Source organism: Carassius carassius, chromosome 31 (genome assembly GCF_963082965.1).
Source record: "Carassius carassius chromosome 31, fCarCar2.1, whole genome shotgun sequence".
Taxonomy (NCBI): Eukaryota; Metazoa; Chordata; class Actinopteri; order Cypriniformes; family Cyprinidae; genus Carassius; species Carassius carassius.
In genome coordinates, this window is record NC_081785.1 from 3366418 (window position 1) to 3380587 (window position 14170).

Below are 14170 nucleotides of genomic sequence, written 5' to 3' on the forward strand. Positions count from 1 at the left end.
AAGGATGCATTAAATTGATTAAAAAAGACAAAGACAGTTTTCTGATCCAAATAAATGCTGCTCTCTTTAACTTTCTATTCATCAGTGTTTCTTGGGCAGCAAATCAGAATATTAGAATGATTTCTGAAGAACATTGTGACACTGAAGCTGAAAATTCAGCTTTGCATCACAGGAATAAATCTCATCTTACAATATTTTTAAACAGAAAACAATTATTTTAAATTGTAACAATACTGCACAATATTAATGTTCTTAATGTATTTGTAATCAAATAAATGTAGCATTGGTGAGCTTCAGAGACTTCTTTTAAAAAACACTGCCAAACTTTTTGAGCAGCATTGTATTTTTAATTTTTTTGTATGCCACAACTTATGGTAAAATAAAGTCAAAATCTCTGCAGTGTAGGCAGAAATAAGCTAGTTAGGTGATCTAGTTACTCTATAGTTTACTCTATAGTTACTCTGGTTAAGTCTGAGTTTTTACAGCTCTGAAGTATATCATGTTCCAGAAATCTAATTTCTACATTATGCTTTGTTGCAGGGTTGTATTTCTAAAATGTCAACATTTTTAGCCAGAATCACCCATGTTTTTGTATTGTATTGCATCACTCTTATCTAATAGCACCTCTTTGCATATTGATTACAGTAAATTAGCCATCTAAAATATTGGTCTGGAAACCAAGAAGTCAGAAAGGTCTCCATAACCTGTACCATCACACCTGATAAAAGTTACTACACACACTACCCTGAATGACTGTCAGATACAATTCTGTGTTCAAATAATAAAATAAACCATATTATATAACACCAATTATGAAACATAGGCAGCATTTATCAACAAAGAAAAACCCCAGCAAATACATCCACTGCCCCACACTTGAACTCTACGATGAAGCTGAATATCTGGATGTCAATATTTAGCTACCTGCTTGTTTGTTTTCATTTGATTGAATAATGTGTGTAGGAACGGTATACCAAATATTTGAAGTTATGCAGCAATATTTGTCCCTACATGTGTATTAGGTAGCTGGTGTGTTGATTCTTAAATCAGTGCAGGATCTGTGAATAAACACAGATGTATGTGCTTTAATAGACCAGTAATCAAAGTCATCTTGTAGAGGAGTTAAAACGCAGAAGGAGAGATAGTCAATATTTAGAGAGTCGTATTTGATTTATTTTTTTTATATGGTGTAAAGGTTTCTGGCTTGGTACACAACTACTGTGAGTGGAGTGTTTAGGGCTGGTGTGTGTTAGGATTGACCCTTAGCGGAGAAAGAGGTTTGTACCCTGGTTAAAGCAGCGTCTCTCTCCTCTATGACGGCTTTCATCTCCTCTGAGGTGATCTGGGAGCGACGCTCTCTGGCCCTCTGGATCTGTTCGATGATGGCCGCCCCGCTCTGCTCGATAGCGAGGGCAGAGTCCGCACTGTTAACCCTGTTCAACAACTCCTCCAGGTCCTGACCAAAACACACAAATGGCATCACAACTCATATCAGGCACAATATCTGTTAAACACATATTAAAGGAATAGTTCACACAAAGATGAAAATTTACTGACAATTTACTCTCCCACAAAGAGAAATTAGTTTCTTCATCAGATTTGGAGGAAATTAGCATTACATCATTTGCTCGCCAATGGATGCTCTGCAGTGAATGAGATGTTTTTAAATTCAAACCATTGCTTACGGCTAAAATATGAGTTTTCTATCCATAAAATTGCTTTCTACAGTGAAAAAGTTGTCTCGTCTGAATCATGGGAGAAATATGCACAGACCGAACACTGTTTATAAACAGTCCAAAACAGTTCTTAACAAATATGTGAGTGGATTTTGATGTGAGAGGACAACAGGGGATGGACTTTTTCACTGGAGGAAGGTTTATTATACCCTAATTATGGATTTGATTCTTAAAAACATGCAGCTTTTCACTTGACAAGGCAGTAAGTGTTGGACTGGAGTGGTGTGGATTACTTGTATTCTGACGGCACCCATTCACTGCAGACCGTTTACTGGTTAGCAAGTGATGTGTACATTTCTCCAAATCTCTTCCCATGAAGAAATAAACTCATCTACATTTTGGATGGCCTGAGGGTGAGTACAATTTCAGCAAATTTGAATTTTTGGCGAACTATTCCTTTAAGATTTAAAAACTATTAATTGTTTTGACATTGACATTGTCACACCTTAATTTTATTCAGAGTTCCAAAAAATCCCAAATATGTGAAAATATGCAATTTGGTGCATATTCAACAGAGGCATAGTCCAAAAGCTACTTATCAAATAGCCACATGATTTAAGTTATCATTTGTTCATGCAACAGGTGCACAGAAAATTACGAAATCTTTCATCAGAATAAGCATCAAAACAAGCCTTTCCTGAGGCTGTGTTTTCATTTATGACAGTCGGACAAAAAGGGTACACAGAACAATCAGAGATGAAATTCTCCAGTGAGGAAGGCTTACCACATCACTTTCTTCAGGTTTAATATTCTCCAGCCTGGAGAGAGATGGAGAGAGAGAAAAACATGTGTGTGAGAGAGAAATAGAGAAATGAAATGTAGTGAGCTTCCTTGAGTTTCCTTTATGTCACTCTGCAAAATGAGATCACTTCCCAAATCCAGTAATTGCATTCTGTGGGCTTTGGTATGAAAGCAGAAGACACACTCAGATATATTAAAAGTGCTGTTATTCAACTGTAATGCCCATTCTGCTCAGAACTGATAGCGAATTGTTAAGTTATTAATGTTTACTACTTTATATGACTATTGGGATCAATTGTTCATATGTGTGGTGAAATGGAGAGATGGATTAGGACTGAACCTTTTTTGCCACACCTGCCATGAGCATCTTTATAAAGACAAAGACAACAGTAATTATGGAACCAAATGCCTGGAGAAACACGAGTCTCACACTGTTGGAAATATTTATGATTTTGAAGGTTTTTTATATGGACCTTGATAACAAATGCACAGTCAAAAAGACTTGGTCTTGGCAAATATAGATAAAATGCATGACAAGTCAAAGCTTGAGGTTTTTTGCAATAAATATATGAAACATATACAGTGGGGTCCAAGAATCCACGAAGAAGAAAAAAAGACTGCAAGTTTACAAAGTTTAAAAAAATTAAATAAACAAATTTAAACAAAATGATGACCATGTAAAATGAATAAAACATATTTAGATTTAATTTCTAAAACAAGTCTAATATTTCTAACATCATTTAAAATTCTATAAAAAAAATGTAAATAATAAAAAGTATGTACATACTACCATTCAAAAACTTAGTGTTGGCAATATATGTTTTATATTTTTTATTTAATGCTCACCAAGTCTGCATTTATTTAAAAATATAGTAAAAACCATAATATTGGGAAATATTGTTACAGTTTAAAAGAACAGTTTTCTATTTAAATATATTTTAAAATGTAATTTATTCCTGTGATGCAAAGCTGAATTTTCAGCTTAATTACTCCAGTCTTCAGTGTAACATGATCCTTCTGAAATCATTCTAATATGCTGATTTGCTGATTTTTGTGGAAACTGTGATCCATTTTTTTAAGGATTCTTTGATGAATAGAAAGTTCAAAATAATTTATTTGATATAGAAATCTTTTGTAACATTATTAATGTCTTTACTGTCACTTTTGATCAATTTAATGCATACCTGTTTAGATTAACTTCCTTATAAAAAACATACCGACCCAAACCGTTAGAACAGAAATGTAGATACAAAATATAAGCTCTCCACATTATATTTGTGCTGCCATAGTTTCACTGGTATCAGTGAGAAACAACAGCAGGTGAACTGCAGAAACTCGCCCTGCCTACTTTTACAGACCCCACCAGCGTGATGCTCTTTTAAGAGCAAACCGAATTCCTCCATCATCCTCCAGGCAGAAAAAAAACAACAACCCCTCCACTCATTTACAAAAGCATTACATGGATCTCCATCCATTATAAAGGTACATACTCATTCACACAATGGATCCAACAGTGACCTCCGAAAATAAGGGCTTAGAACACGTGCGTCCATATTCCCTCAAAGATAATGGGATTCCACTTGGCTATCAATTATCATTTTTTTGAGAGAGGGGCAGGAATGGAGCCCTTCAACACAGCTATAAGAGGTACGCGATTTTATAATTAGATTCTGATGAGATCTTGTGCTCATTGGGCAGCCAGAAAATGCATTGTATGCCTCCCGATAATTGCAGTTCGTTTGAGTGACTTGAGTAACTATCAATAAATCATGAGGCCGACTGAAAAATTAAACAGGGAGTAAGATTATATGAATACCTCTGGAAAAGGATGTAAAGCAATAAAGAAGAGCGTAAACTCGTCTGTAAACAAAAAAAAAAATTATATATACTAGTTGTCACATACTCATATATATGTAGATGCTTTTTAAAACCACAACCAGTGCTAAACAGGATATTAATGCTTCCATCCCCTGGAGGGCACAGGGCAATATTCTTTTTGAAAGGTCCGTCATCAAACAACAGCACCAGTTATGAGCAGTTAAACATACAAGAAAGAAGATCATAATTAGGACCCAGCAGGTGGGGTGGTAAATACCCACAGGTCTAAAGCACGGGATTGATTTCCTATATAGTGTGGAACTTCTGACTGACAACCCAGTACTAGGATGAGGGGACTCTTACAAATGTCACACCCCTCTGATACATTCTCCTCAAACCCTTGTCTGGTCATTCAGCTTGTCCTCTAGCAGGAAGAATAAAGCGGCTTCCCATCGCAACGATGACTAAAGCCACATGCCTTGCATGCTTCTCAAACCTTTAAATCCACTGCCTTTAAAAAACGCTGAGAAATTTAATGGCTCTTGAATTGTGGAAACAAAACCTCAGGCTTTCCATTTATCACAACACAAAAGCATTTGGACCATAAAGCTTCTGAGTTTATCATTTATCAACAAGAGTTAAAAGAAGACATTAAAGATGTTTATCAGACATATTATAATTTCACCAAATATTATCCCTTTTCACTACTTCTATTAATAGGTACAACAGAGAAAAAAATGAGAAGAGAAATGCGTTAAGATTTATCAAACTCTACTGACTGTAAGAGCACTAGGGCTGGGGAACATCGAATATATTGCAAATATTCAACATCTTTAATATTCAAATTTTCTTTTTGGCAATATAAAATATTGCAAAATTTCCAAAGCTATCAAACTTCTTAAAGATTGCTCCTTGTGTCATTAGGAAAGCTCTACAACAGATATTTTAATTGTGATTTAAACAATTCTGTGTTTCCTTTTATTTTCAATAAGTCTTTTGGTTTCAGTGAATTGGTTTAAAAAAAATTAATTTGCAATACCATTCAAATAAGTTTTCAAACTGTAAAGCATGAACCGATAAAATGTATACCATGAATGCAATGCAAGTCGCTTTCAAAAAATGTGTCTGCCAAATTCACCAATGTTTTTACTTATCCATTCAAAAATTTGGGGGTTTTATGTTTTTTCAAAGATATATCTTAAGCTCACAAAGACTGAGTAAAGCCTTTACTGTCAATTTAATATATCTCTGCTAAATAATGTAGTCAATTATTCTAACGGACCCCAAATTTTGGAACAGTAGTGTATATATGGAGATATAAGGGCCTTTTTGCACCACAGGATCCTTTTCATAGTAAATTAGCTTCTACTCTGGAGCAGGGTCTAACCAGCACAACTGGTACTAACCGTGACGTAAGTAGACACTGATTGGCCAGACGCGTTCGAAAATGCCCTCACCCGCCATGATTTAAAACACTGTGTAACATATTGTAAACATTGTGTCAACTGATTTCGCAGGTATGATGAACAGCGATAGATGGACGGACGCTGAAATGCAGGCACTTGTAGCAAATGTAGCACTGCCAGTTGTCGTTTCAATCGTTGTTGAACGTCGCGCACAAATGACATTGCATTTGACCGGCTTACATCACGTCCTAGTACACACAGTTGGTGCAAATGCAACCCTTTAAATGGTATTGGGAATAGTTCACGCAAAATCTTCCCAGAACTTAAGTACTCTACATTTAGTTTTGAACTAAAGCGGTGCAAAAGGCCATATATAGGGAATAATGTAGCTGCATCCCCCAGCTTAATCAGCACCAAAGCTCAACATGTGTAGACCACTAAGCCTGGCCTTCAACAAACAATCGGCCTCATTTACAAAAATAATGTTTCTGTGTAAATCATTCGTAAAACCATTCTGACATAAACAATTTTCAAGTCAACGTGACAATTTACATAAGACTCTTTATACTAACGACTTACACACTAATTAATTCAGCTCCTGTTTTATAAACAAGGCCTAATTAGTATAATTAAACAGGCAATCATCAGTATTTGAGTATTATGGCACAACTTGATAGACAACTTGGCAGATTATTGATTTAAATTTTTTTGAGGAGCTCCTTTGAGAAAATGATTAGAGCAGCATGTAGTTGAACAGGCTGAACTGATGCTCTTTTTGGAAGAGGTTTGAATGGCACATACTCCAGCGTCGACTCCTGAAGCTTCTTTGCATGAAGTAAAGCCTCATCCCTCTCCTCGTTAGCCAGACGCAGTCTGGCAATCACAGCCTGGTCTCTCTCCCTCTGAGCCTTATAGATTTCCTCGACTAACGCTGAGAAAAAGAGAGAGAGAGAGAGAGAGAGAGAGTGGGGTTATTATTCTGGTATTGCACTCCAGTGCTCCAGCTGCACAATAACAAGGCTAAGCTCCTCGGGAAAGAGGTTATTGCAGTTGAAACACTATGGCATAAGTATTAATAACTCTAAGTGAGCCTTATTTTGAGAAGACAGTCTCCCCCGGGGAGGTGTATGTGTGTGTGCACGACCACCCAAAGCAATAAAAACAGCAGCAACACCCTGAAGTCAGAGTTCCAGGCTCTTGGAGACTTGGAGACATTTTATTTATGAAATTTCAGCATGGAAACACTCTGGTTTATCAACATTGTACGGGAAACATAAAGCAATTACACCAGACTCATGAATGTCAGAAACCATCAGAAGAATATCCTCATATAGGAGGACAAACATGACTGTGTTTGACCTACAGGCCTCAGAAGGTCCACGGGCATGCTGACGTACGCATTTCCAAAATAATATTGGAAACGAAGGCCCCTGGCGAATGAATGAACTAATGAACAACAAACAAGCAAATGAACAAACAAATGATGAATGGGTCCAAGGGCATACTGACGACTCTCCAAGAATCTCCAAGCAATACTTGAGACAAAAGTAAATCAAATAAATATTATTACCTGAATGAATGAATAAATCAACAAACACACAACCAAATAATGACTAAATGAATGAATGAAGGAATGAAAAGGCCTATGGCAAAGCAACATTGACTGCTAGCAAACATACTAAACATAGCAACTGAACGAATGAACAAACGAACACAAAAGAATAAATGAACAAATAAATAAATGAACAAACTAACAAGTAAAAAAAAGCAAAACATTAACCATGAGCCAATTTCCATAACATAATTATGAACAAAAACACATAAATTTCTGACTGACCAAACAAACAAACAAACAAAAAACAAATAAATTAATTAACAATTGAACAAATAATAGAAATAAAATGAAAAACTGAATAATGGAAGTCAATTTCCAAAGCATTATTACACACAAAAGGCCACTAGGAAATATTAATGACTGAACAAACATAAATAAATAAATAAATAAATAAATAAACGGATGAACCAACAAGCTAAATTACCTTTGAACCATTTTATAAAACCTTATAACACACAAAGGCTGCTAGCAAATAAAAATGACTGACTGAGTGAACAAATCAACAAATAGACAAACAATCAAACAAGAATGAATGAATAGCAAATTAAATAATGAACTAACAACTGAAATGATCCAATTTGAAAAGCATTATTACAGTCCAAGACCACACCAAGAAATAAAGGAATTAATGAATTAAAATGGACAAAGGACACATGAATGAACAAAATAACAGACAAACAAACAAAGAAGGTAATGATGAAGAAATGCTTGCTAAGAGAGTCTTGATCAAAGATGCACTGATTTTGATTCATGCTCCCGACCTGACCTGCACCAAACTCAAAAATCAAGCAGACAGGCTGGTAAAATCCACAGGATTTTTGGCATTACCAAATGGTCTTTGGCACCATCTCTTATCCCACCGAAAGCAGCACACTTATCAATCACTCGCATCAATACTTTCCTGCATGTTACGATAAACAGTCATTCCCACACTAAGCCACTACAAAGTTCACAAAGCAAATCAATATTGCTGGAATTTGCTGATTAAACATCTCCAGCCCGAACCATACAAATCATATTGAAATGAAGGCGGTGAATACATGCATTATCATCACCTTATTAAATGAACAATTTGACTGCCTAATTGGGAATCATATAAGTCACGTGTCACATATTTCCATTTAATTAACTTTTTAGCTAGTTTAGATCAAATGAAAAGTGAATAGTCTAAATTTAAATATTTGTTCAGCAAAGGTGAGAAGCGTGTAGATTTCATTGACAAAATAATCAGTTACAGAGAGGAATGATGAATGTCTGATGAAGGCGCTTTATGTTAGACATACTGGTTTATGTTTACAAATGTCGAAGTGTGCTTTTCTCGGGTTCTGCTGACATGTACTAACTAATTAATTAAAAGTGTTTATTTTTCAGCTGTGTTGGAAGATCAGACCTTTGCATTTAGAGGCCTATGCAATGTCACACCTCACATTAAACACACACAAAAAAGTAAATGCTGCCATATTAAATGAGTCTACTTAATCTTGATTCTTTCCAAGCATTTATGTTTATTTCTTTACCCAGGTGTCCTACCTGCAGCTCTCTCACTGGCACGCGCCTCCTGCTCAGCCTCCTGTAGCTGAGAGTCCAGCAGCTTGGTTTGCAACTCTTTCTCCTTCAGCGCCAACCTGTCCTGGAGCTGCAGACACACAAGACATAAGCTTAACTTTATAACTGAGTTTATGAGTATAACAAAATGAAGAAATAAACAACATACCTGCTTGATAGATAAACATTAATTTTTGTTTCGTTTGTGTCACTTCCACATTCTACCAAAAACTGTAAATTAATAATTAAATTGGATGAAACACTACTATTCAAAAGTCTTTTTTATGTTTTTGAAGGAAGTTTATTATGCTCACCAAGCATAATAGAGTCAGAAATACAGTAAAAAAGTTTGTAATAAAATATTATTCCAATTTAAAATGTCAGAAATCATTCTAATATGATGATTTGCCACTCAAGAAGCATTTCTTATTATTATCAATGTTAAAAACAGTTGTGCCGCTTAATATTTCTGTGGAAACTGACACATTATTTTAGGATTTTTTAATTACCGTAGTAGAAATTCAATAGAACAGAATTGTTTGAAATATAAATCATTTGTAACAATATTGTAGAAATGTTTTATTGTCACTTTTGATCAATTTCATGTGTCCTTGCTGATCAAAAGTATTGATTTCTAAAAAAAAATAAAAAAACACAAGTTAAAAATTGTAATGATTGTAAAATAAATAGGTTTATTTTTTCTTTTTTTAGCTAAAAAAAAGTTTTTAGATTAATTATGACCTGAATATCATATATTGGCACCTGTTAGGCACACTTTCAGTGAAAAGTGTATATCAGCAAACCACAACTTTATAGCCACTTCGTCAAGCTTTTGTATTTGCACCACTACATCATATGATTCAAGACTTATAAGAAACGAGGAACTGTCATGTCTTGGCAGTAAATCTGGATTGGCGAGTGATATTTTACGAGCCTCTCAATGAAAGATTTAACCTCCTGCCTTAAATATTTTCATCCTGTCTGTTTTTATCCTCCCGGACTTTGAAAACATGACGGGGTTTGGCCAGAGTCCTCAAAGGGCTCTCTCAGATCACTGCCAGCAAAAACACAAACTTGGGACATGTTCCTGCCCTTCTGTCAGGAGTCAAATGACGCATCTCCAGATGAGTGCAGATATGCCACATATATTTCAAGGCTCTACTCCTATGTCCTGAAAGAACAATGATGGAGCAAGAATATATAAAACAGAATGCAATGCAGTTTAGAGGCCAACAACTACTTCTCCTTTCTTAGATTTCAATCCCCTCCTGGCCACCTGATGTATAGCGACTTTTTACAATGCAATCAACTCCTGATGAATTAAACTAAATCCCACCATCCCATTATAGAAGTAAAATGAGTTGTAAGCACAAACTGCACAGATAATTTGATCATTAAACACTTAATTTTCAAGTACTTTTTTCAACCCAATTCCAACTAGCTTGGCAGCATTTGCTAACAAAAGCTAGCTACCTACCTAAAGTCAGTTAATATGGAATGTATGGTTAGAGTATAAAGGACACTAGTGCCATTAGATAGTAAGATGACACATTGAGTGTTTGCTAACTTAAGCAGAGCTGCTAGGAAAGGCACATAAACTAATGGCACAATCCTGTCTGACATGGAATTTCGAATCTTTAAGTCTATGTGGCTGTTGTAACTTTTAGATTAAATGAATGCAGCAAAACAACAATTAAATATGTTGAAACTTTCAGAGTGTTAAAAACCTTTCATGAAGCACAAGACCACCTAAATTAAAAAAAAGAAAGCTAGTCTCTGACTGGATGAGAAGAATGCAAAACAAATTAATCAACAAGTACAAATGTAGGCCTCGTTGAAGGACTAATAAACCTTAGTCAGAGTAGTGCCGTGTTTAATTTTCAACAGGAACAAGGCTGTGAGGGATAGAAGTAAAGTGCGCTCAATGGATTGTACTGATTGTTCAGCTAACATCTTTCAGAAAAAAACGTTCACTAGAAAAAAGCTCCATTAAACAGTTTTGAAAATTTTGAGTTGTGAAAATTACATGATCCAGTACAAGTCTATCCCTCGAGGCCTTGTTTTAAGTTCGTGTTAAGTTCAATATGGCATCTAACCTTATTAAGGTCTATCAGGAACAGAAAGACTGTCTTCATGAACTTCTTAACATGTGAATTCACCTTCTTATTGAGATCTCTAAGGGAATCCAGCTCCTTCAGGAGAAAAGCAATGTTCTTCTCTTTATCCAGAGCTGGCACTTGTTTTTTGGAATCGCTGATAACCTTGGAATTTCCCTGGTCCTCATGAACACAAGCGTGCCTTCAGAAAAGACAAAAGTTCATTCGAAATACTCTTTTATTAAACTCCCAAATGGTCAACAAAAAATGATTCATTCACATTTTGACATGCAATTATCAAATACACAAGGGATGCTGTCTTCCACTTTCAAGAATATTACTGTGACTTGTTTACTTTGAGATATTAGTCAAATCCAACAGTTGACCTTTAATATTAGAGGTAATATAGATATTAGTAATAGAAACATGCTTCCTGTGTTTACAGAGGTAAATGCATACTGAAGTTGCGTTTGTTCTTGTGTGGATCGAATGGCTTTTTATTTTCAGTTTGCTAAGTAGTAAGGTGCAACTCCACTGACCAAGGACACCAGCAAGGCATGTGAGTATTGCTTTTCTCCCCTTTCCTTTTTGTACAGTTAGTTTTAGTCAATTGTACACACTAAGTGCTTTCAAATCTCTACTATTACTACTAACAGATACAATAAGTGCACTGTCCCTATATCCACTACTTCTTCGCTCTCTATTCCAATTGGTCTGTGGAACTGCCAATCTGCTAAAAAATAAAGCAGACTTTATTTCATCTATTGCTACTCATTCAAGCCTCAACCTCATGGCCCTGACTGAGACTTGGATCAATCCTGAGGACACTGCCACTCCTGCAGACCTCTCCACTAATTACAAATTTTCCCGATTGGGAGTGATGGAGGTACTGGTCTATTTTTCTCAAATTAATGGAAATTTGATCCTTTATCATCTCTAACTAGCAACAGTTAATTCGAAATCACACACAATTACTATTATCCACCCTGTTAAAATCCATTTTTCAATTGTTTATCGTTCCCCAGGTCAACTGGATAACTTCTTAAACTCCCAAAGAGGCATGAAATCACTCTCAGTGACCTTTTCTTGGACTGTTCCCTCCTGGTGAAATGACTTGCCTATCTGAACATAGGATAACTGTTTCAAGTCAACAGAAAAACTAAAACTAACTAAAGAAAACACTATCAAGAAATGTAAAAGTAAAAGCACGAAGGCTGAGGCTAAAAAAACTTGCCAACTAAAATTAGACAAAATTTTTCAGGATTGGATGTTTATTACCCAGTGTAAGTTCCAATTGTATGTGAGTGTGTCCGTGTGAGCGAGTCTCTCTGTTCTCCTGACCTGAGTGCGGCAGACCCTGCCCTACTGACTTGAGGTGTGTGGACTGGACTGCTGGCTATCTCGGTAATATCCTGCTCCTGCTGTGCTGCGGGTCTCTGTGGAGACCGTCTCTCCTCCTCCATGATTCTCACTTCAACTGCAACTGGCAAGGGCGGGGGTGGTGGTAGTCTGAGCGTCAAATCTACTCTGGGCTTGGGAGTCTTAGATGCTGCATGAAAAAAAAAATTAGTAAGAGTAAGCAAGAGCCACAATAACATAGAAAAGACAATAATTATTTATTTCACTTCATTGCTTCACTTTTATAGTACCACAAGGTGCTTTCATGTTCCAAAAATGTCAAAAGAGCCAATAAAGTTCTCTCACTAAGTTGGCTTGTGATGACTATTGATTTTGCCCGATATGCAATATTAAAGGAGGGAGGGAAAATGTCAAACACATCTTCATTTCTAAGTGATCTTTTTTTTTTGCATTGAAATCTAGAGAATATAAGTAAATTAGATTATTTTTTATTAATATAATAAAATGCAATATTTATTTTCATTCCATGGCCCTCAATCAAGTTTTGTCCTTCGTTGTAGACAGGGATGGGCAGTATTTTAAATACATTTATTTGAAATACAAAATACTATTTTGTATCTAAATACCTTTGAAAAAAAAATCTAATGTATTTTGCATTTAAATATTTATTCTGAGTATTTTTTAATTTTCTAAATACATAAGGTATCAAACTCCTTATTAGACTGCTGACTGCTGATTTCCTGCAAGGATGGACAGTATTTCAAATACCTGTATTTGAAATACTATTTTGTATTTTAAATACCTTTGGAAAATGTCAAATGTATTTTGTATTTAAATACATTTAATGTAAGTAGTTTTTAATTTTTAGTATTTTTCTATATATGTTTGTACAGGAAATCAGCAGTCTAAGAAAGAGGTTTGGCAAAAAGTATTTTAGGTATTTTATGCATTTTGAAACTACAAAAATACTAAGATTAAATGTATTTAAATACAAAATACAAAATTGTATTTTGTATTTCAAATACATGTATTTAAAAAACTGCCCATCCCTGGTTGTAGATAGTTTGGACACCTCTGATTATTCCCATTATTGTAGCATGACTTTGTGTGAAGAACATAGTGAAATATAAGTTTAATTTACTGGAAATCTTCTTCACCACTACATTGACTATCATCATATTCAAATTTGGCACAATGTGATTATTTATGAGACACAGAACAAATTACATTTGGGATTATTTACTTAAAATCTGGCGACATATTTTTTGACCTGCCATATTTGACACAGACATGAGTGAATTCTGAGAACTGCTGTTAGAAAAAGATTATCATTGATAACCTTTTAATCACACAAATTACTTGATGTTAAGATTTCATGGAGCCTTCAGTCATTTTTGGATCAGATTCAGATCTCTATTGACATACATTATAAGCAAAAGAGCATAAGAAAGAAAGAAAATCATACAGAATTTATTTTTGGGTGAACAAATCTTTCAAAATTTTGATTCTTTTATACTCCACAATAACAAGCTAGTAAAAAATAATTAGTGTTTTCAAACAGGTTTTCCAAACATTCCCCTGTCTGTTATCGGTCGCCCATGCAGACAATCCTGCCCCAAACTTATGCTATTGGTTGAGTCAATGTTGGAATGCTCAAACAAATACAGCATGTTTCAAAAGTGCCACACTGTTTAAACTATTCAGTGAAACCAACCTAAAGCTGACTCTGCATATTACATAAAAAGTATTTTAGCATCCAGAAAAAGCTTTAGGAGCTAAATTAAAAGAAAGACGTCGGAACCATAACAAATAAGACTTCCATTCTTCTGCTGTGAGATTACAGTCTGACAGTTT

General features: G+C 35.2%; 1 protein-coding gene across 2 annotated transcripts in view; it reads right to left on the minus strand.

Annotated features, from left to right (window-relative positions):
- Positions 1-14170, minus strand: part of LOC132111346 (mirror-image polydactyly gene 1 protein-like) — a 79811-nt gene that overhangs the window by 42715 nt on the left and 22926 nt on the right. For both annotated transcript variants that reach the window (XM_059518560.1, XM_059518561.1), the window contains 6 exons: positions 12299-12506; positions 11021-11159; positions 8847-8952; positions 6503-6632; positions 2461-2494; positions 1286-1456 (listed from right to left, as the gene is read on the minus strand). In XM_059518560.1, coding sequence (XP_059374543.1) covers positions 1286-1456; positions 2461-2494; positions 6503-6632; positions 8847-8952; positions 11021-11159; positions 12299-12506 — 788 coding nt within the window. The remainder of the gene's footprint in view (positions 1-1285; positions 1457-2460; positions 2495-6502; positions 6633-8846; positions 8953-11020; positions 11160-12298; positions 12507-14170) is intronic.